Raw genomic sequence first — 21,540 nt, forward strand, 5'->3', positions numbered from 1 at the left:
CCTGAGGCGCCCCCCACACGGAGAGCCGTGCGGCAGCTCCCCACCCCAGCTCACCTCTGCTCCGCCTCCTCCCCGAGCACGCCGCCCCCGCTCTAATTCTCCTCCCCTCCCAGGCTTGCGGCGCCAAACAGCTGATTGGCGCTGCAAGCCCGGGAGGCGGGAGAAGTGGAGCGGCGACCGCACGCTTGGGGAGGGGGCATAGGAACGCTGTAAAAAAAAAAAAAAATTGGGGGCACCGCTTTTTGGCACCCCCAAATCTTGGCACCCTAGGCAACCGCCTAGTTTGCCTTAATGGTAGCACTGGCCCTGGTGAAACCTATGACACTCCCCACACGTTCCTTCGTGCCCCCCTAGGAGGCTGTGGGGAAGGGGGAGGAGGGGAAGGGGGGAGCAACACGAAGCGCTCCATGAATCCAGGTCACTTTCCCCGCATGGGTTACTGCTCTCCTGTCCTTCCCTTAAGCAGCCCTGGTGGGGAAAGTGCACAGAGCCCTGACGCCACTCCTCGCTCCCCCCCCCCAGCCCTTAGGGGTGTGTGGAGGAGCAGCATCGGAGGGGGGAGAGCGAGCAGCAATGCCAGCTGCTCCCTGCATCCAGGTCATTTCCCAATGTGGGCGCAGGAGCGGGGTGCACGGGTTAGGAGCAAAGAGAGTGCAGCACAGGGGTTGGGGTGCAGGAGGGGGGATGAGGCAGGGATTAGGGGCAACAGGGGGGAGCTCACAAGGGCCATAGGGGGCAGGCTCCATGCCCATGTGGACTGGGGCACCAAAATACAAGTTCACCCAGGGCACCATTTTCCCCGAGGCCAGCCCTGCACAAGAAATGCGGCCTGATCTCCGTAACAAGCAAAGGCAGGCTGCAAGGAACGCTTTATACAAGCTGCCCCCCGGGGGGTGGGTTCGCTGGGGAAGAGGGTGCTAGGGTGAAGAAAGCAACTTGCAAACTCACCTCTGGCACTACGTAGCTCAGCCTCTTTAGCTGCTTCAGGCTCCTACGCTAAGATCCAAGGGTGTTTATGCATCAGCCCAGAAGGGTCGATCCGAGAGGGCGGGGCGCTCTCCCCACAGATGCAGACGTTTCTCCCGCCTGATAACAGCGAGAGGAGAGAGCGAGCTAGAGGCGGAGCTCTCTGTGTGTCTGCTGGCTGCCTGCGGCTCCGAGCTGGGGGTGGGACTGGGGGAGAGGAGGCAGGAAACACGCGGCTGCGCTGCAGCTGTGTCCCTGGGGGATGAGCGCAAGCAGTCTGGCCGCTGGGGCCTGGCTTGGGTGTAAGTGAGGTTTTTGCTTTACCATGTGCTATCTGTGCGAGATCTGGAGCTGTAAGCGAAAGGCCGTATTTTGAATGGGATTGTTTACAGGCACTAGCGGGTAGGTTTTTTTTAAAGCTCTTTGTCTCATGGCAACTCAGGAAAGAACCAGAAAATGTAGCCGGGGTACTCCAGACAGCGATCGGAGCTGTGAACACAGTGGGTTTGTTATAGCTGTCTCCCGTGGTGGTGGAGATTTTTGTTATTTATTTAATCTCTTGCGCAGGGCTCTGAAAATCCAAGGAGCTAGAAGTAATATTGTTACTCAATTCAGTATGCAGTTGATAATGCAACCGGTGCTGCTATTAGAGATCTAGCCATTTGTTAAGAAAAGGCCTGATGCCGGAACTGGAGGGGGAAAACACACACACATAGGCTTTCTCGCTTACAGCTGTAGACCTGTGGAAGAAGTGATTCATGTGTGTTAGAATCGTCATCCTCTCCCCTAAAAAGATATGCTCCTTTTATTGGGAAATTCACCCACACCTGTACATGCACATTCAAAAATGTTATGCCCTGGAAACGGGTGCTGGAAGTCGAGGTGCTGGGGGTGAAGGAACACCCTCTGCTTGAAGTGGTTTGCATCATATACAGGGTTTACAGTTTTGTTCAATGGCTCTCAGCAGCCCCACTGTACAAATTGTTGCAACACCAATGTCAGGAAATAGACATTACTATGTCATAGTGTGTGTGGTGGTGGTCCTGCACTCAGCAATGGTATATTGTGCTTACTTGATAGATTTCACTGTCAAAATTAGTGCTGTCCAAATCGACTATCTTCTCATTTTGTTCTGGTGTCTTCTTTTTGAAGTATGGCTTGCCCCCATTAATTCCTATAAATTTTTTTTCTTATAGTTAAGCTATGGTTCAGTTCAGTTAATGACATATTGTCATGTGTCACTGTCCACATTGCAGTAACAACCAAATGCTAACCTGTAAGATGTGCTTACAAGTAATTTAGTCAAATATATCAAAGGAATATGTGTAACTTGACTACTTGAAATTTATAACTGTGTAGGTATATTATGAAATATTTTATATGTTGTAGGTCAGAGTTATGGTTGTTATTGGAATAATGTTAATTTTTTCCATGCCAGTATTGTCTTTCATTGAATAAATGAACTGCAAAGGTAATGGAATATTTATGTAAATTATGTGTGTTATGTTCATACTTTTAAATGCAGTGGTTGTGTAGCTGTGTCAGTCCCTGGATATTAAAGAGACAATGTGGGTGAGGTAATATTTTTTTATTGAACCATCTTCTGTTGTAGCTTGAAGGCTTGTCTTACCCACAGAAGTTGGTCCAATAAAAGGATACTACCTCACCCACCTTATCTCTCTCATACTTTTTAATTGAAAATAGTTATTTTAAGTGTTCTTGCTGTGAATTTTATATATGGGTTATATTATTCACTGTATCAAGATAACTGTAAATTAATAATGTTTCTGCATGGAAACTGCCTTATTTTTAAATGTAGAAATGGAAGTGCCTCTGTTCCCCAAGGGGATTATGCCCAGTTCTTAGGTAAGGCGGCAGCATGGGATGGAAGCTTTTTGCTTCCCTCTCCTCGCATTGCTCATTCAAGTGCTTGTGTGTCCTGCGTTTTCTGAGATGAAAAGCTGAAGCATGTTGAATATGAAGAACTTTAATTTCTTTTGTGTATATTTGTAAAAGTTTGGAATGAGTAATCTTCTATATGCAAGAACTGAAAGAAATATCAAAAAAGAACCTGGCTGTTTTCCCATTTTTCATTCAGGTTGTATACCTAAGGTGAAGTTTTTCTTACCATGTGGAAAAATAGAGGTCGGACCAGTAGAAAGAGAAGAAGAAAACAATTTAGTAGTTTGCCTTCAAATGGAGGTACTGTATGTTTTCATCTATTCTTCATTTGCATTCAGGGAAGCAACAGAATAATTAGTTACTTAGCAAGGGATCTTTCTACAGTCTGTACATGTTCGAACTTCTACATGTCATGACAAGAGTAATCATGGACATCAGCCGTTACATGCGAACAACCATTTTATTTTCTGGTTTTAATATGCTTTAACTTACAGTCTTCTTTTGTCCATGTTTAGCTTTGTGAATTCTGTTTTCTGGTTGAAGGATGATACTGTATTACTCTTTGAGTTTTATCTTGTAACATGCTGAGTGATTCTTGGTCATGCTGAATACCCTCAATTTCCAGTGAAAACAGTGACATTAAGGGTATTCAGTACCTAACAGAACTGATGCCTTTTTCACTATCTTATGGTGTGTCATGTTATAAAAGACCATTCTTCTGTATACGGTAAAAATCTACTACATCAGTTTTCAGAGTAGCAGCCGTGTTAGTCTGTATCCGCAAGAAGAACAGGAGTACTTGTCTCTAAGGTGCCACAAGTACTCCTGTTCTTCTTACTACATCAGTACTTCTCAACCAGGGGTACTCGGAGGTCTTCCAGGGAGTACATCAACTAATCTAGATATTTGCCTAGTTTTACAACAGGCTACGTAAAAAGCACTAGTGAAGTCTGTACAAACTAAAATTTCATACAGACAATGACTTGCTTATACTGCCCTGTATACTATACCCTGAAATGTAAGTACAATATTTATATTCCAATTGATTTATTTTAGAATTATATGGTAAAAATGAAAACATAAGTAATTTTTTAGTAATAGTGTGCTGTGCCATTTTGTATTTTGATGTCTGATTTTGTAAGCAAGTAGTTTTTAAATGAGGTGAAACTTGGGGATACGCTAGACAAATCATACTCCTGAAAGGGGTACAGTAGTCTGGAAGGTTGAGAGCCACTGTACTACAGTACAAGTGCACCATGTTTTTAATTAAACTGTATGCTGTAGGTTAATCACTCTTCTCTTCATTTAGTAAACCAGAGTCACATACTGGAATATATACAACTTAGGAAGTGGCTGAAAGAGAGGGGGTTTGATGACCGTAATTTAAGACCAGCACAGTTTTCAGGTAATACTTTACTTGCTTATTGATCCTAGGTTGTCTGGTTCTCACTGTGGTTTTATCCCCATCTGGCTGGTTTTCTTCAGGAATGAGTATTCAGTGTACAGACATTAAGGACCCAAATCCTTCAAACAAATGCACACATGAATAATTTCACTCACACAAGTAGACTCTGGCCCACATACTGCAAGCTGTTCCTCACGAGGGGGTTCTTATGCTGTGCAAATCGCTACTGAAGCCAAAGGGGCTCTGCACGGGCAGTGGGGTACACCCATGTAGTACTTCTTGTAGGATTGCTGTCATAGGCCTTAAAGAAGCTGGTCACATTTGTAAAATACTGTTGCATAAGTGTTTACAGGCTCAGGACCTAAGCTTGTAACCATTTCCTCGTTCATTCTGGCAGACTAACTAAACCTATCAACATGTAGAGATGGAATGCAGATAGCAACAATAATAAATAGTTCAAATTTGAATGGATTGTTTACTGTGTGTGTCTTTAATAATAATCTTCAAAAATCTTTACAGAATTAAATTAGAAGGCAGCAGATAGTACATAGTATAAATCGAGAAACAACTGTGCAGAGATATTGCAGAGTGACAGCTAAAACACTGAGTGTAAAATAACTAGCAAAGAGGGAGAAGCACAAGAAGGGGAGAAAAAAAGTGGTTTTTAAGCCAAGATTTGGAAAAAAAATGAGTGAAGCTGAGGGATGCAGGAAGCTTGTTCAGATGGCAGGAGCTGTAGAGATGAAGGCTTTCATCAGTGATAAGAATGTGTGAGACAGCAGAGAAGAGACTGAAGCTAGAGAAAGGAGGGGAGAGAGAGAGAGAAATAAGAGCCCATATCTTCAAAGGTAATTAGGTGCCTCTCTCTTCTATTTAAATCAATAGGTGTTAAGTGTCTAAATACCTTTGAGTATCTGGGCCAGGATCCATACATAAGCTTCAGCTAGTCCATGGGGGACTTTTAAAAACGGTTTTTATGTTATATAAGAAATATGTTCATTTTCATGTTTCCTTTTTCAGACCAGTTTTAATTCATAGTGTTTTGTTGTAGTCTTATGGAGAAGTCTTAAGATTGTATACTGTATTGTAATCATTCTTTTTGTTCCTGCTATTTCAGATACGGGAAGAGGCCTAATGACCACAAAAGCCTTTCAGGTTAGTATTTGTTTGTTTGTTTGTTATATGGCTTTTATTACATGTACTGCAAGAGCAGCTGGAGACATTCTGGGCCCTAATCAAAATTGCTCCTGGGAGAGCCTAAAAGACTAGAGGGGAGTCTAAGACGATATAGTTTATAATCAGGAGTTGGAATCCCCCATGCTAACATAAGGCTCCGTGTACTCTGCACGGCAGTGTGGACTACATGGGGTGTGAATTGCAAAGGGCACCAAAATGTTATGCTTTAACTGTCCTGTGTGGACACTGCAGGCATGAACTAAAAGGTACCTAGTTTATATTAATGTAGTCCTGTTCGAAAGGGGCACAAAGGAGCTATAATCTGGGTGTAAATGCCCAGTAGAAAATTCCTCTGTCAAAGGGGTCTCGCTCCAAGTGTGGTGTATTCTGTTCAAGGGGAAAGGTGATGCTTCTCAGCCAGTCGCCAGCCAACCCAGAAACTGTTTATCCTCTGTCAGGACATACTGCACAAACTTCCTACATTGCTGGACCACCAGAATTTTACAACTATAATGATCCGCGCTGAGGCTGTGATTGTATCCATTTGCCTCCTGGCTTTGATGTGCTCTGGGACATTTCTCTACACTCATGAATTGTGCATCCGTGGGTCATTTTCAATCTGACTTTTAGTCTATTTGATTTTTCTCAAAGGCAGGGGAAGTGATTATTTCGTTGCCGGAGAAATGCTTGCTCACCACTGGTACTATCCTTAGTAGCTACCTTGGGGAAAACATTGCAAAGTAAGTGTGGAGGAGGGAAAGATAATCTCTTAAGAAATTCCTCTGTTGATGTTGATAGGGTGCTCGCACACTGTTAGATTATTCATTTGAATTTGTGTTAGGGCCTCAACCTGTAAAGCCTAATTTACACATGTATCTGACGCAAGAAACTCTGGATGCCAAATGGCAACCGGTACAGGGATCCTCTGGGTTCACCAAATAATGTCATGTAAGGTCTCTACTGGAAGCTTGTGTCACACCGGTCGTCATAATCATTGCAAAATGTATGTATAGATGTTGTATAAGGAGTTATATATACACTGAAAATTCAGTCCTTAAGATCTGTGACTAGGGACTGATTACCAGAAAGGTGAAAAGCAAGTTTTCTTTCTGGCAAGAAATGTTTGGTTCAAAATGGGCATCCATTTACAGTCTGAGCTGAGTGCTAATGAAGGATTGTGGAATCTTCAAAGACAGGAGATTTATAGGAAGAAGTGTATGAGCAGAGGAGAGCTCTGCTTGCAAGTAAGGACAATGAACTTTGGGGCAGTGTTCCGTCTCATTTTTTCCAACCCATGTGCGGAATGAATTTTGTTATGTGCACCAATATGGAGGTGGTGTGTGACACATCACCTCCATATTGACGCACATAACAAAGTTCATGTGGCGGGTGTGGGGCTGAGGGGTTTGGAGTGTGGGAGTGAGTTCAGGGCTGGGGCAGAAGGTTGGAGTGCGGGGGGATGAGGGCTCTGGCTGAGGGGGCAGGCTCTGGGGTGGGACTGGGGATGAGGGGCTCGGGGAGGTGGGGGGGGATGAGGGGTTTCGGGTGCAGGCTGCCCTGGGGCTACAGTGGGGAGAGAGGACTCCTCCCAGCTCTCCCCCTCAGCCCAGGTGCTGTTGCGGGGAGGGAGGGGTGGCTCTCCCTGCTGGGGTCAGGGGAGGGGCGCCTCTCCCACGGCCGTGGCAGGCCCGGGCTGGGTTGGGTCTGGGTCTGGGGAGAGGTATCTCCCCGCCGGAGCTCTGAGTGCCTGTGCGGTGCTTAAGTATTTGGTTTATTGTAATAGGTTTATAAATTTATATTAAAGTAAGTTTGGCTGTAATGCAAAAAACCTACAGGCCATATTCTGTATGTTAAGCTAAGGCAAAGTTAGCATATTTAAATTAAAACCTAATAAACAAACTAAGAATAAAACAGGGAAACCAAGCTTAGCCTAGTTCCCTTGAAACTTAAAGCTTAAGAAGAACAAGTACAGCCTACTAATAGTAGCAGTCATCGTAAATAAATAAAATAAATAAAGTAAAGTAAAAATGAAGATGGAGTAAAGTGAGAACTGGAGATACTCTTTTGAGGTGGGTTACCTCTTTTATAGGGCAAATGCCGGAAATCCTTCCTCTTATGCCCAAATTTTATTCCTTACCCACAGAAGTGTTAGGGTACACTCACCCCATAGGCTAATATGTATGAGCATATTCATAACAGGTATGTACGCACATTAGTCTCTTGTGGTGTACTTGTTAAGTCTGTGGTACAACATTAAAAAAAACCCCTATGCCATTCTTCATTGTTTATTAGTTTAAATAAACATAGGCGTGGGTACTTAACCTATATTTTGTTACCTAAATAGATAACTTTGCTTTCTAAGTAAAAGATTTTAATATAAATATGCTAACTTTGCCTTAGCTTAACATACAGAATATGGCCTGTAGGTTCTTGCATTACAGCCAAACTTACTTTAATATAAATTTATAAACCTATTACAATAAACCAAATACTTAAACTATAAAAATATATACACACAAGCAAGCAGGTTAGTCCTATAGGCTACAGTAATTGCTGGGGTAACGTCTGGAGCCCTTTTAAAAAATTGGCATCATATTAGCCATACTCCAGTCATTTTGCTACAGAAGCTGATTTAAATGATAGGTTACAGACTACAGTTAGTAGTTCTGCAATTTCACATTTGAGTTCCTTCAGAACTCTTGGGTGAAATACTGTCTGGTCCTGGTGACTTATTACTATTTAGTACACTGGTACGCTGTTTCTCTGGGAACAGAGGATCTGGTATTTCTGTGAGTGTTCAATGATCAGGGGCTGAATACCACAGGGTGACACTTTGAAGGGACACAAGGCCTGGCGTGCATCTATTGTGAAACTGCAGGGCAAAGGAAGGGCTAATATAGCCCATTATAATATAGCTATAATGACGGGCTGTTTGTGTTAGAAAGCTGACACCCAGTTAAGCACAGGCAAGACTCCTTTGTGCTGGCAGCAGGTGGTAACAAGGTGACTCATAGCTCTGGGTGAGTCGAGAAGCGTCACAACATATTCCCATTGGTCTCAACAAGACTACTTGCATGCATGTGGATTGCTCAAATGAGTAAGGTTTTGCAGGATGGGGCGCTTATTTAAATGGAATTGTAAATGATTTGTTTGACATTACTAAATGTGCATGCCCTAAAAGAAAGGAATTCAAATATGAGACCACAAAGTGCTATATGAAGGCACCGTTTCAGCAAATTCATAACAAAAGGTGATGTAGAGTATAGAAGACTATTTTATATTTTTGTTTAAACAAAATCCAGTGTTTTACCAGCTCGTTTTTAACAGCTTGTCAGTAAAATAAATTTAAAAACACTTCGAAATAATGAAAAAACATTTGCAGGTGAACTACAAAGAAGTTTAAAATATTTGTTTATAATCTCCAAGTATTAAAAGGATATGTGTGGCTGTATTTTATCCATCTCACTTCTGTGTATCTGTTATGTTTTTAATAGGTGGAAGCCTCCCATATCTCCTTTGATAGCACTGTGCACATTTTTAATAGCAGAGAAATATGCTGGTGAGCAATCTGTGTGGAAGCCTTATCTTGATGTTTTACCAAAGACCTATACGTGCCCTGTTTGTTTGGATCAAGAAGTAGTGAGACTTCTTCCTGAGCCCTTAAGAAGGAAGGCTCAGGAGCAAAGAACAGTGGTCCAGGAACTGTATACCTCTTCCAAGTCTTTTTTCTCTTCTCTGCAGTCTTGGTTTACTGAGACTGTAGAAACTGTTTTTAACTACGATGCCCTGCAGTGGGCTTGGTGCACCATTAATACTAGAACAGTGTACATGAAGCATTCACAGAGGGAATGTTTCTCTAGAGAACCAGATGTTTATGCACTAGCGCCTTATTTAGATCTGCTAAACCACAGTCCAAATGTTCAGGTAAGAAGCTGGAAAAATATAACCATAGTTTTTATGATGTACAATGCACAGACTTTGTGCAGAATCCACATTCTTGTCTCTGATGAATTAGGAACACAGCATCCCACTGAAGGATCATGATTGGTGTGTGTATAGTGTATTGTTTGTAGGACAGCTATAGGCTCAGTAGATATGCCACTAAAATTTATCATGTAACCCAGCGTGAATTAACAAATAGAATTGATTTTATGAATCCAGTGGCAAAATAAGGATGGGGAAAGGATTCCGCGCCTCTGCCCGCCCCCAGTACCCTGGTATGATGAGGTGTAGCAACCCCACACTCAGCCTGAAGGGATTAATGAAAGCCTGTGGGCACAATCAGCCTCACCCCACTACACCTGCAGTATGTGTCAGACCTGAAGGAGAAGTTAAAAGGGCTGGAAGGAGAGCAGATTTCTGGCTCTCACTCAGTGAGAGAAGCCTGGCTGGAGTCAGGGAGCTGAGTAGGGTTGCTGGCAGACAAAGCCTCCCTGAAGGAAGGCACCTCTGCAATGGGGAAACTTAGGCAGTTGAGAAAGAAAGTGGCAGGAGGTGAGTCCTCCCAGGTTTCTCCCCTGTGGTGGAGGGTCCTTCAAGGAGCAGGAAGACTCCTGCTGAGTCCGGGACTGCCCTGCCAGGGGAGTGGAGGAAAACCCCTCTGCAGCAGACCCAGCTGGGTAGCAGAAAGTGCTAAGAAGCCCTGCAGTGACCCTTTGGGAAGCGGCTTAGAGTGGAGCTGATATGCTGGGAGCCTGGGAAGAGGCTGAGACAAAGGGCTAAGACAGGATAAGGTAAGAAGTGGCCCAGGAGACCGCCAGGGCCTTGACTGTGTAATGAGGGTCCTTGGTCTGGACCGAGTGGAGTGGGAGGGCCTGAGTTCTACCAGCCCACCAAGGAAGAGGGGGTGCCCCCCCTCTCTCCCCAAAGAGTAAGAACTGCTGAACTCTCCTGATACTAGAGATGAGGACTGGTGAGTCTGGACTCAGACCAACTGTCCAACATGAAGTCGAAGGACCACAAGCTGGTTTACCCTGAGAGGGGTGGGACTCTACATGAGCTGGAAGGAGGGGGGCTGAATGGCATGAAGAAGCAGACCACAGTAGGGGTGGAATGGCTGTCAGCAGGGGGCGCTAAAGGAGGAAAGCCTTTACACCATGCCCCAGCCACTAGGGGGTGTGCCAGCCAATGAGTCACATGCTTATGCTTTTGGCCCATGTGTCCAGAAATGGCTTGGGGAGAATTGTCCCCAGCAGAGGGCCCCTGTAAGCAGCTCTGTATTACCCCCTCACAAGGCACAGTGCAGGGGGCATGTGGTTTCTAGAGTGCCTGGTACTAGGCTTCAAGCAGCCTATGGCAACCTCATCAGGGCTGCCTATGAAGTTGCTCTGATTTATGCCAGGGACCACACTGACTCACGTGACCGCACAGAGTCAGGGTAGCACAAAGGTGTCTTAAAGCTAGCTTTGTTCCCGCTTCCCCTTCTGTGCTCTGCCTCCTGGAGGCAGCACAGCCTTGAACCCAAGGATTTTTTGTTTGTTCTGTTTTAGTATTTCAGAGAATTTTTCCTCTTTCTTCAGATAAGGTCCTAAGTGCAACAAAGATAATCCCTCTTCAAAATCACTTTACATATTTCATCATTGCGTCCTAGATGTTTATACCCTTTTGCCACAGTAAGGAAATATTACTGGTCTTTATCATTCTAGGTCTGATGGGTTTTTTCCCTTCACTGCCACAGAGGAAATGTCTTTTTAAAATTTCTCAAAGGTAAAAGCTGCATTTAATGAGCAGACGAGATGTTATGAAATCAGGACAGAGTCACATTGCAGAAGACATGAAGAACTGTTTATCTGTTACGGCCCTCATGATAACCAGCGACTTCTGCTAGAATATGGATTCGTTGCCATCAACAACCCACAGAGTGGGGTTTATGTCTCAGCAGGTTGGTAGCTTGATCTTGACATTAAAATGTGAAATACTAGGGAACCAGGCAGCTTTATCTCTTCATCTGGGTAAATATGGTAATTGAGGGGCAGTGAGGAAGCTTACATAGTTTCACTCTGCACTAGGCTGTCGCCATATATGATCAATTTAGGGTTTGTTAGCAGCATTAAAGTGAAATATAGGGTTGACTTGGTTCCATTTTTGCCTTTTTGAACTACACCTAATAGGGATTTTTAACTAAAAGAGAGAGAGTGTGTGTGTGTGTGTAAGTGGCCTTCATTTTTTTGGATTTGCTCAGGTTTCATTTGTTACGCTATGAAACTTAGTTAGCTTTACTCTGAAAACTCTTATGTGTTTGGTTAACTTTAAGCACAGGAGTAGCAACACTAGCTTCAATGGGACTGCTTATGCGAGTAAAATTTAGGCATGTGCTTAAGTGTTTGCAGGATTGTGGCTTTAGAGAATAATTTAAGGATGGAACTGGAAATGCTGGGAGATTTTTGCAAACTACCCTCTCTCAAGTGTGTGTGTGTGTGTGTGTGTGTGTGCGTGCATCTGTATCACACTAAATATTGATGGAGCCTTTTCATAGAGAGGATGCTCACATTCTTAGAGGCCCCAATTCTGCTAAACTTAGTGTTAAGCATGTGGTTAAGTGCATTGCTGAACTAAGACCACAATAAGAGAAACCCATGCTATTAGGCAGCCCAGTCATTGTTATAGAAAATTAATAATTAAGTGGTGAAGACTTGGTTATGAGTTGGCCAACAAGCTGATTGGAGAGCCAAAAAATAGCTTGGGAAGTGGATTTTTTTTATGTTTGATTTTTTGTCAGTGGGACTTGGTTGCTTATATAGGCATGTGAAGAGAGAGACAGCTGTTTGGAATTGAGTATGCAGTAGACAAGTTACATTTTTATTATAAAGCATTGAGGCAGTTTAAAGTCAGATTTGCAGCTTGTATCAATCAGCTCCATTTACTTCAGTGGAGTTATGTTGATTTACCAGCTGAGCATCTGGCTCTTGGTGCTTTAGAACTGACTGTATGTCAAAAATTGTGTTAAAAGAACATTATTAAGGTTGCTAGGTCAAGTACTCAAAAGTTAGGAAATGCCAGAATGAACTCACTCTCTGGGTTCAGTCCTGCAAGTTGCTGAGTGCTCTTCAGAGGATTCTTCAACTCAAGGTAAAGGTCATTAAAGTTTTGACATTATCTGAGCTGGTCTTTGCGTACTGTTCAGTTGGAAGATTAATTATAGTTAAAATAAGAAAATACAGTTCAAGTTAGCTTATTTTCAGTGTTAACTGTTTGCTTAAGGATCTTTAAATATGTGTTTTGCAGATATCCTTCTTAAACATCTCTTTTCAGCAGACAAGCAGAGAAATATGAAGCTTTCCATTCTAAAGGATCATAACTTGTTAGAGTAGGTATCTCTTTAAAACCCTGGTTTCCATTTGAGAAAATAGTTACAACAAAACTGAAATAAAAGTTAAGATGCTTTTTTTTTTTTTTTTTTTTAAACTTGCAAAAAAATTGGTTTATAAAAATATAGGTATTCTGTTTAGCTCCTTGATAGTGGAAGAGAATTTAAATGGATAAAAGACAATATGAAAGCTAAGGATCAGGGTTAGGGGTCTGCACAAGACAATCTGGACCACCCTGTCCTAAGGCTGTGGGAAGCAGCAGAGCAAAGGAAGCTGGGGAGAATCCTTTCCCCCTAGATGCTACAGTGTAGTTCCCACATGGACTATGGATTTGCTTCTCCTTAACTGTGTCCTAGGGTGGGAGGAGGCTGCCACAAGGCAGCCGTTTTGTTGCCACAGTTACTGTTAGTGTGAAGATGACAAACTGTGTAATGAGCTCATGCTTTCTACCTTTTGGTAATTTTTGACACTTTTAGAAATTTGACGTTTGGAAGGGATGGGCCATCATGGAGACTCCTCACAGCTCTCAAGTTGTTATGTCTTGGAACAGATGAATTGTAAGTTTCAAATACACTTACAGAAATGTGGTCATTTATTTAGAAAATAATGCCTCTTCTATCCCTCTAATCTGTGTCTTCTCACACTAACTGAGGTGTAGAGATGGTAACATTGGACATACTTGTGTGATTATCTCGAACTTCAGTAAGACTACTCATGTGTAAGGCAAGAAGGATTTGGAACAATATATAATTTAAAAGTCGTTGTCTGCTTGTTGCATATATGACAACTCGATTCAGTTAAACACCAAGCATTCTGTTGTTGTTCCCTTCCTACTCCAAGAACTGGATATTGCTTTAATGTTCAGTTTCTGTTTCTTACATTTGTCACTTTGATGGGTCCCATGAACTCAGACATCAGTTTGATTTCTCTGAAAAGTACATTTCAGGGACTAGTGTTGAAATTTCAGGGCCAAGTTCATGCTGAAGTACAAAGGTTCAGCACTGATGTTACAAAATTGATTGTGCTTATTTCAGCAGTGAATTTGGCCTTCAAAAGCTTGGCATTGTTTGCAGATGGGTACATGAGCGTTGTCAGTTATCAAATACGTTTTAAAATTAAAAGGAAAAATATTTACTCATCTATGCTGTGAGGGTTTAGTCCTGGACAAAACATGTTAAAGTAACTGAAAGATACTGAGACCCATCAGTCTTCCATACCATGCAGTGTGTGTTCTGTGCTACTCAGCGGCTTAAACATGCACATCACTGTGGTATCTGAGTGCTGTGGGTCTATTTTTTATTTTTTATTTTTTTCTGTGTGTGTGTGTGTGTGTGTGTTAACTTTGACTTCGTTATCTATCAGGGTTTTATTTATTTTATTTATTTGGGGGTATAACTTCAGTTTAACTTCTGGCTGGGGAATGCAACAAATAATCGCTTGTCAAACGTATTTTTTTGCTTTAGTACCTACTGGAAGAAAGTGCTGCTTGGTGATATAATTTCAGCCAGAAATGAAGAAAGGAGTTTGAACATAGCGGCAAAAATATGCTTTTCTTTAATAGAGGAGACACAGCACGTCCTTCACCAGGTAACTTGGCTAGAAGAATACAACGGGGCAGATGCCCCCAAGGGGCTTGTCTACGTGGTGCTGTAGTCTGCAATAGAGGACTGTAAATTTTAGTCCCCACTAGCATGTTGCACACTGACAGGCCTAGGTGGACTCTGCTGGTGTGCACTAAAAGTTCCTGTGTATATTAATGTACTGCTGTTTGAAACAGGACTAAGTTAACGCATGCTAGGAAACTTTTAGTGTGCACCAACACAGATCAGTTTGCACCCCTCTAGTGCAGACTACAGTACTGCGTAGACAACTTAGCATAAATTGGTAGTAACAACATTGACTTCAGTGATGTAAATGAGGGTAGCATCTGGCTCTGTGTGTTTCACAGGCAATGGTTTGACCTACAATTATCAGTTTATTTCTGGCGTTAGCTAAGTGCTTATTTCTGTGGGCAGGGTGCCTTTTATTTTTCTATTCAAAGTGTGCTTCAGGCATAATATACTCTAGATTTACACCACTATAACTGGGATCAGCTCCTGGTGCAGTAAGCGTACCTTAGTTTAGGGTTTATCCTGCTTTGGGGAAGTTGGAGGGGACTCACTTTTTTTGGAATATCTCGGTATATGTTACGCACATGGACCTTAAATCAGTGGGATTATTTCCATTTAATTCAAGTGGGTTTTGGATTAGGAACTCTTGGTAAAGCATAAAAAGGTGGCAAATGAAAAAAGCCCCTTGCTATTGACTGCACTAAAGTGATTCTGGATTTACACCAGTATAACTAAGATCAGAATATGGCCCAACGGTTACAATGATTTTCTTTAAAAATGCATGCAGTAATCTTATTGCAGTGGCAATAGGCTTTAACTCAGGAGCAGCGTAGTGGCCATCATATCCCTTTATCTGGTGTTGTGTACCTCATGGCCATCTGATGTGATGAGGGAAAACCAATTAGGTGTACTTTTTATGAATTAAGTGAGAAAATAAATAAGCAAATACAAAGCTAGCTAACTTACTGCATTTCCCTAAAACAATGTGATAATAAAATTGAGGTTACACTGGAGTTCAGATGAATCAAGGGAATAACAATAGCATAAATTGACATCAATAACCTGACAAGAAAAAAAAAAGATAAAAAATAGAAAAAAAAAAAAAAAAAAGACTGGGACTGACTGTTCAGCTTGGAAAAGAGATGACTAAGGGGGGATATGATTATGAATAGTGTGGAGAAAGTAAATAAGGAAGTGTTATTTAATCCTTCACATAACACAAGAACCAGGGTCACACAATGAAATTAAAAGCAGCAGATTTAAAACAAACATAAGGAAGTACTTCTTCACACAACGCACAGGCAACCTGTGGACCTCTTTGTCAGGGGATGTTGTGAAGGCCAAAATTATAACTGGGTTAAAAAAAGAACTAGACAAATTTCATGGAGGATAGTTCCATCAATGGCTATTAGTCAAGATGGTCAGGGATGCAACCCCATGGTTCTGGCTGGCAGAAGCTGGGATTGAACAATGGGACGCATCACACGATGATTGCCCTGTTCTGTTCATTCCCTTTGAAGCACCTGGCATTGTCAAAAGACAGGATGCTGGGCTAGCAGGACCATTGGTCTCACCTAGTATGGCCGTTCTTATGTTCAACTGATTAAATCATTGTAGGAACATGATCTGTAGTCAAATCGTTAAACCAATATAACAGAATGAATCCACACACACACACACACACACACACATCCTAGCCCCGCCTTAGCCCTACAGGTATTAATACATCCTTGGAGAGCCAATCATTTAATGGCTTATTCAGGACTGGTCTACACTACCATTGTTACGGGCATATACACATTAGTGGTCTGGTAGAGTCTGCGGGATACTAGTACTGTGTTTTGTCGACAATAAATCTGTCCTGATGCCTTCATACCTTAACGGGTCTTGTGGTCATTGGGTGGTTCGTTCGAGGTCTGCTGTGCCAGCTGTCTGCACAGAGGTGGGGCAGCACACAGAAAACACACACATACGCAGCCGAACATCTAACCACACTGGTGACCCCAACTACTGCGTTGTCCAGTCCTTGTTGAGGGTGGTCAGGCTTAATCTTTGGTTCGCTTTTGGGGCCTTCCTTCCTTCCTGCGAGCAGTGTTATCACCACATCTATCTTAAACTACAAGTCCACGTACTTCCCCCCAAAACCTTATCTGGGTTAACAGTCAGTGTGTTACAGAGGTTCTCAGGCAGTTAAGGCCCAGCCACTTCCCTGGATATGACTGGTAGCCCATTGCCCTTTGACTGATAACATTGTCAGTGCCCAGACTTATTCACATATCTCATGCACGCACTTCCTCAGTTCAGTGTTGCTTAGGGCCTCACAACACACAGAAAGAAATGACCAAACTGTCACCCTGTGGCTAGACTGGGCGAATGTAAGGGTGTCTTGCACTACCAATGTCCTATTGACAAAGCTGCTTTTGAGCTCTTGTTAATATAAACGTCATTTAAAAATACAACACATCAAAATACCTACTCAGTGTCTACTATAGACCTATGTGCCATATATAATTGCCTACAGTAAAATTAAATGACTACCTGTGAGCTTATTTTAGCTACCACTATTCCCCTGAGAACAAAACGCACCTCTGTTAAGAATATTATAATGGAAAATGGTTATAAAAATACATCCTCAGCAAAGAAAACATGTATGCACACAGTTCAAGCAGCTCATGGCCCTCAGAGCCTAGGTACAGCTTCTTTAGGCCTGAACTGGAGGAGCAGAGACAGAATTGTTTATAGACATGGCATATAGGGACATTGTAGAGCAAGCCCGCCTCAGAAGTGACTTCCCTGATCTTCCAGTTGAGGAAGCCAATCTTCTGATGGAAGGGCACCTAGGTGAAATGGAAGGACACACCTTCTTAGATGGGATTTCCTTCCCACTGCGATAGTGGAGATGAACAATTCCTCAGGCACCAAAGAGGTTGCTTCAGGGGATGGAATTACAGGCAGCGGTACAGGATTAGATCATCAGGAATAGACAGTTAGGTATGTGGTTACTGAGAGAACAGCATGGTGACTTGCCTGCCAGTTGCAAAGGCGGTGGATATTACAAGACTCTAGATGGACTTCTGGTGAATGCCGGGGAGGAGCCTATGATGGTGGTACATGTTGGTACTGATGACATAGGGAGCCATAGGAGAGAAGTTCTGGAAGCTAAATTTAGACTGCTAGGTAGAAGGCTTAGGTCCAGATCTGGGGGAGGGGAGCGTTCCCTGAAGTCCTTCCAATTTCAGTGTGTGGTTGAGAACATGGTGTATAGAAAAGGGGTTTCAGCTTAGGTTCTGGGGAACATTTTTGGGAAGGAGGAACCTGTACAGAGGGGATGCAAGAATTTTAAAAACAAAAACAGTGAACTAGAGCCTGGCAATGGAAGAGGACCTTGATGTAGTAGGTATTATAGAAATGTGGTGGAATGATTAAAAACCAATGGGATATGGGAATACCTGTTACAAACTATACAGGAAAGACAGACTAGGCTGAAGAAGTGGGGGAATAGCTCTCTATATAAAGGATTCCATTGAATCTTGCTAGAAAAAATTAAGAGGGGAGAGGACTACACAGTTGAATCTATATGGATACAAATTCCAAATGGTAAGAATGTAAATGTATTAGTAGGGCTATGCTACTGTCCTCGAGATCAGGAAAAGGAAACTGAATTGACAATGTTGAGAGAAATCCGAGGCAGACAAGTGTAACGAAATGATGACAGTGGGAAATTTCAGTTATATAAGTTCAGATATTAACTGTTCAAAAGGCACAATGGGACAGTGCTGAGTACTTGTGTCAAAACTTTGATCCATTAAGTGTTTGCTTCTTATAACAGCCAGTTCTAGAGGCTGTTCTTGACTTTGTCTTAACTCAACCATGGGAGCTAATTCATGAAGTAACTAGTTGAGTCCATTATTGAAGCTGATTGTGGTGTCCAGAAAGTTGATGCTGATGTGGCTGTGTTTTAGAGAGCGTTTGATGGATGGGGGGTGGTTATTGAAGTTGTGGTGGAAATTTGAGTAGCTGAGTAGTATTAGTGACTATAAGATAACTAGGCTCACAATCTCTGACCTACTGTAGGGGGCAGATTGCTGAACATCTGCTTACTGTCTGTAGGGTTCTTCTGAATCTTCTGGTGCTGGCCACTGGTGCGGACAGGATACTGGACTAGATGGACTTTGGGTCTCATCCAGTCTGGCAATTCCTATGTTCCTGTGAACACTGGGCTACTCAACGAGGAGCCTGACATTTTCTTAATGTTGACTTTAGTCTATATTTTCTGTCTATGTTGTGGATTTTGAATAAACGCTTTTTCATTTTGCCACTAATTCTGTTTTCTTGAGAAGTCGTAAAATGTAACTAGTACACATTTTGATGCCACTTACCTCTGGCACAAATTAACTTGTCGCAAATGTCTGTTTATGGGCTACATCTATTTTTATTACTGAGTTTAAATATCCTCTTGGTTTTTATACACTTCAGATTTCCCAAATGAAAAAGGACAAGGTGAACCTTGAAAACCAGCTGGCTTTGGTAGAAGTACTGCGCCTGGAAGATCTGACGATCCTGCAAACATCAGCAGAAATTCTGTACAACTTGCACACTGCAGTAACTTGACCTGTTCATAAAGCAGACCATGACTGTCACAGCACAGTGGCTTTCACTTACCAGGAGCTAGAGGCCTGCTTGACCCAAACATTTTTGATAACCAGTAGCATCAAGGAATAATGTAAAATTATGGTGGAAAAGCTGTCCAGTTTCATTTATGGGTGTTGACATCAGCCATAGGGACATATTCTGTGCCTCTTCTCCTGAGAGGCGCAGCCTAGAAAATGCAGCGGGCAAGAGTGGCTTTGTCACTTTTGTGTCATCTAGATTCTGTGCTGCTGTGGGGACCAAAACAGCTGGAATAATTAGAGCAGTCCCAGGGGCTGATGGAACTTCATCTGCCTGGGGACTGGATTATAGTCCAGAATTTCCATAGTGCCAAGCAGCTACTCCCTGGTATGTCCCTACTTTTGTGACTTACAAGGGAGGGCAGTGCAGAGCTACTTGCCTCACCCTATGTTATTTGTGTGCGAGGGCCATCCTCTGCTGACCCTTTTGTATCTCATTTATGGTCCCTGGACTTTGCTGGGACGATTATATAAGGTCTGGAGCACAGGCCATGTCAGCCCCACAATGACTCAAAAACAATCATCCAATGCCCAACCCAAATGCATGTATAGTACACTGATGCTGGAGGCTCGGGTGATGGCCGTCATGCAGAAGTGTAGATTTCCCTCCCCCCATTTAAAAAAACTCTTCCAGATTGTTGCTAGCCTATGTGATTATTGCTCCTCCTCTGAACAATAAACAGATGTGCTTGAGTTATTTTGAGCTGTGGTGTTGTAATAGTTTGCATGTTGGCTATTCAGGAAATTCACTCTGATGCTTTCTACCAGTCCCGGTTGTCACATGGAGAAACTTCCCTCTCCTGTCCCCTTTTTGCCTTTCCTGATCGATCTGGCTGGACTTCATAGTTGTCGGAGGGTTAGGGTAACTATTGACATTAGGGCCATACCTGTGTGAATGATCTTGTATCTTATTATTTTTTGTGTGCTTTCCTGCAGGCCCTCAGTCTCTCACTTTTGTGTTTTCTAGTATGGATCTGCTGCATGTCAACAATTTACTAATACCCTGGTAGCTTTGGAAAAGCTAATGTGGGATAGAGTTTTGGTCAAGGGAGATACGTGAGGTGATGGGCAGAGCTTGAAGAGGAAAGGAAAGAGGATATCTTAGGTTCCACGGCTATGGGATCGGTATAAGGACATAGATAAATGGCTACAAAGTCAGTTGAAAACTGTCATGTGCACAGGGCCTGTACAATTTGGGAGTTGGCTGACTCAGAGTTAGAGGCAAAAAGGGACACTTCGAGCATCTAGTCTGACCTACTGTACATCACAGGCCTCTAAATTTCACCCAGTTACCCCTGTATTGAGCCTAATAACTTGTTTGACTAAAGCCTATCTTCCACTTTGGCATCCAGTCTTGACTTGAAAACAGTAGAGATGGAGAATCCACCCATGGTTCCAGTGGTTAACCACAGTCACTGCTAGAGATTTGTGCCTTATTTCCAAGTTGAATTTGTCTAGCTTCTGCTTCAAGCCATTGGTTCTTGCTATGCCTTTCTCTTCTAGTTTAAAGACCCTATTAGTACCCAGTCTTTTCTCCCCATGAAAGAACTTGTGCACTGTAATCAAGTCACCTCTCAATCTTTTTTGATAAGCGTAACAGATTGAGCTCTCATTGTATCTCATTGTGAGGCATTTTCTCCAGCCCTTGAATCGCTATTTGGGGCTCTTTTTTCTGCACCCTCTCCAAATTTTCTACATTGTTTTTTAAATTGTGGATACCAGAACTGTAGGGGCAGAATTCTAGCATCAGTCTCACCAATGCTGTGTACAGAGGTAATATCGTCCCCTTATTCCTACTAGTAACTTTGCATTTGTCTGTATTAAAATGCATTGTGTTTGAATGGGGCCAGCTTTACCAAGCAATCCAGATCACTTTGCATGACTGCCCCTATCCTCATTATTATTTATCACTATGCCAATCTTTTTGTCATGTGCAAATTTTATCGGCAGTGATTTTTTTATATTTACTTCCAGATCATTGATGAAAATATTGACTAGTGTTGGGACTAGTTGCAATCCCTGCAAAACCCCACTAGAAACACTGCCTGACAGATTGCCTCTCAAAGAATATGTCTGTGGCCTGTGGAGTACAGGCACTACATGTGTAGCTACATGCTGCAGTGAAAGGCAAGCTGTATATACACTTGTTGCTGTGGGGTATAGCTACAGGCTGCAGTGAAAGTCTCCAGCAGCAGGGAGTGGGAAAAGGCTCTGGCAGTGGAGAAGCCGCTGGAATCTTTCCCTGGTGCTTGAGCCTCTCACTGTGTAGGGAAAAGGCTCGAACACTGTTAAAAATAGCAGCATAGATGTGGGTGTGTAGAGAGCCTGTGTTGGGTGTATATACCGTGTGGTTCAAGTGTGTAGGAACCTCTACTCGCCTAAGCAGTTCCTCCTCATTTACACTGCTGTTTATATGTGTGCTAGCGGGGCATGCAGTGTCTCTACGTTTATGGCAGCATGTAGACATACCTTAAGTGTTACACCGCCACAGTTCAGATCAACAG

The 21,540-nt window shown here is 42.8% G+C and overlaps 2 protein-coding genes across 5 annotated transcripts in view; one reads left to right on the top strand and one right to left on the bottom strand.

Annotated features, from left to right (window-relative positions):
* LOC112113025 (carbonyl reductase [NADPH] 1-like) overlaps positions 1 to 1,065 on the bottom strand; it is an 8,416-nt gene extending 7,351 nt beyond the window's left edge. Inside the window, exon 1 of the mRNA XM_024209177.3 lies at positions 949 to 1,065. The gene's annotated coding sequence lies outside the window, so the exon portion shown is untranslated. The remainder of the gene's footprint in view (positions 1 to 948) is intronic.
* Positions 1,066 to 1,189: 124 nt separating this feature from the next.
* Positions 1,190 to 19,864, top strand: SETD4 (SET domain containing 4). 4 transcript variants are annotated; one of them, XM_024209172.2, is made up of 11 exons: positions 1,190 to 1,268; positions 3,065 to 3,168; positions 4,178 to 4,273; positions 5,391 to 5,428; positions 6,101 to 6,189; positions 8,944 to 9,373; positions 11,156 to 11,330; positions 12,674 to 12,755; positions 13,233 to 13,313; positions 14,220 to 14,343; positions 18,843 to 19,864. In XM_024209172.2, exons 2-11 carry the CDS (start codon positions 3,096 to 3,098, stop codon positions 18,975 to 18,977), a joined length of 1,323 nt encoding a protein of 440 aa, XP_024064940.1. In that variant the 5' UTR covers positions 1,190 to 1,268; positions 3,065 to 3,095; the 3' UTR covers positions 18,978 to 19,864. The 4 variants fall into 4 exon arrangements, with proteins under 4 accessions (XP_024064940.1, XP_024064939.1, XP_024064944.1 ...); XM_024209171.3 differs by having other exon boundaries at positions 1,230 to 1,368; XM_024209175.2 differs by lacking the exon at positions 1,190 to 1,268 and adding an exon at positions 2,009 to 2,024.
* The last annotated feature ends 1,676 nt before the right edge of the window (positions 19,865 to 21,540 follow it).

This window comes from Terrapene carolina, unplaced genomic scaffold (genome assembly GCF_002925995.2).
Source record: "Terrapene carolina triunguis isolate 2854851 unplaced genomic scaffold, T_m_triunguis-2.0 Scaffold31, whole genome shotgun sequence".
Classification (NCBI taxonomy): Eukaryota; Metazoa; Chordata; order Testudines; family Emydidae; genus Terrapene; species Terrapene triunguis.

Coding starts and splice junctions, on each gene's coding strand:
- SETD4 (XM_024209172.2), top strand. CDS start 3,096: ATGTGGAAAAATAGAGGTCGGACCAGTAGAAAGAGAAGAAGAAAACAA. Junction 4,274..5,390: donor AAGACCAGCACAGTTTTCAG/GTAATACTTTAC, acceptor CTGCTATTTCAG/ATACGGGAAGAGGCCTAATG. Junction 11,331..12,673: donor TGGGGTTTATGTCTCAGCAG/GTTGGTAGCTTG, acceptor TGTGTTTTGCAG/ATATCCTTCTTAAACATCTC.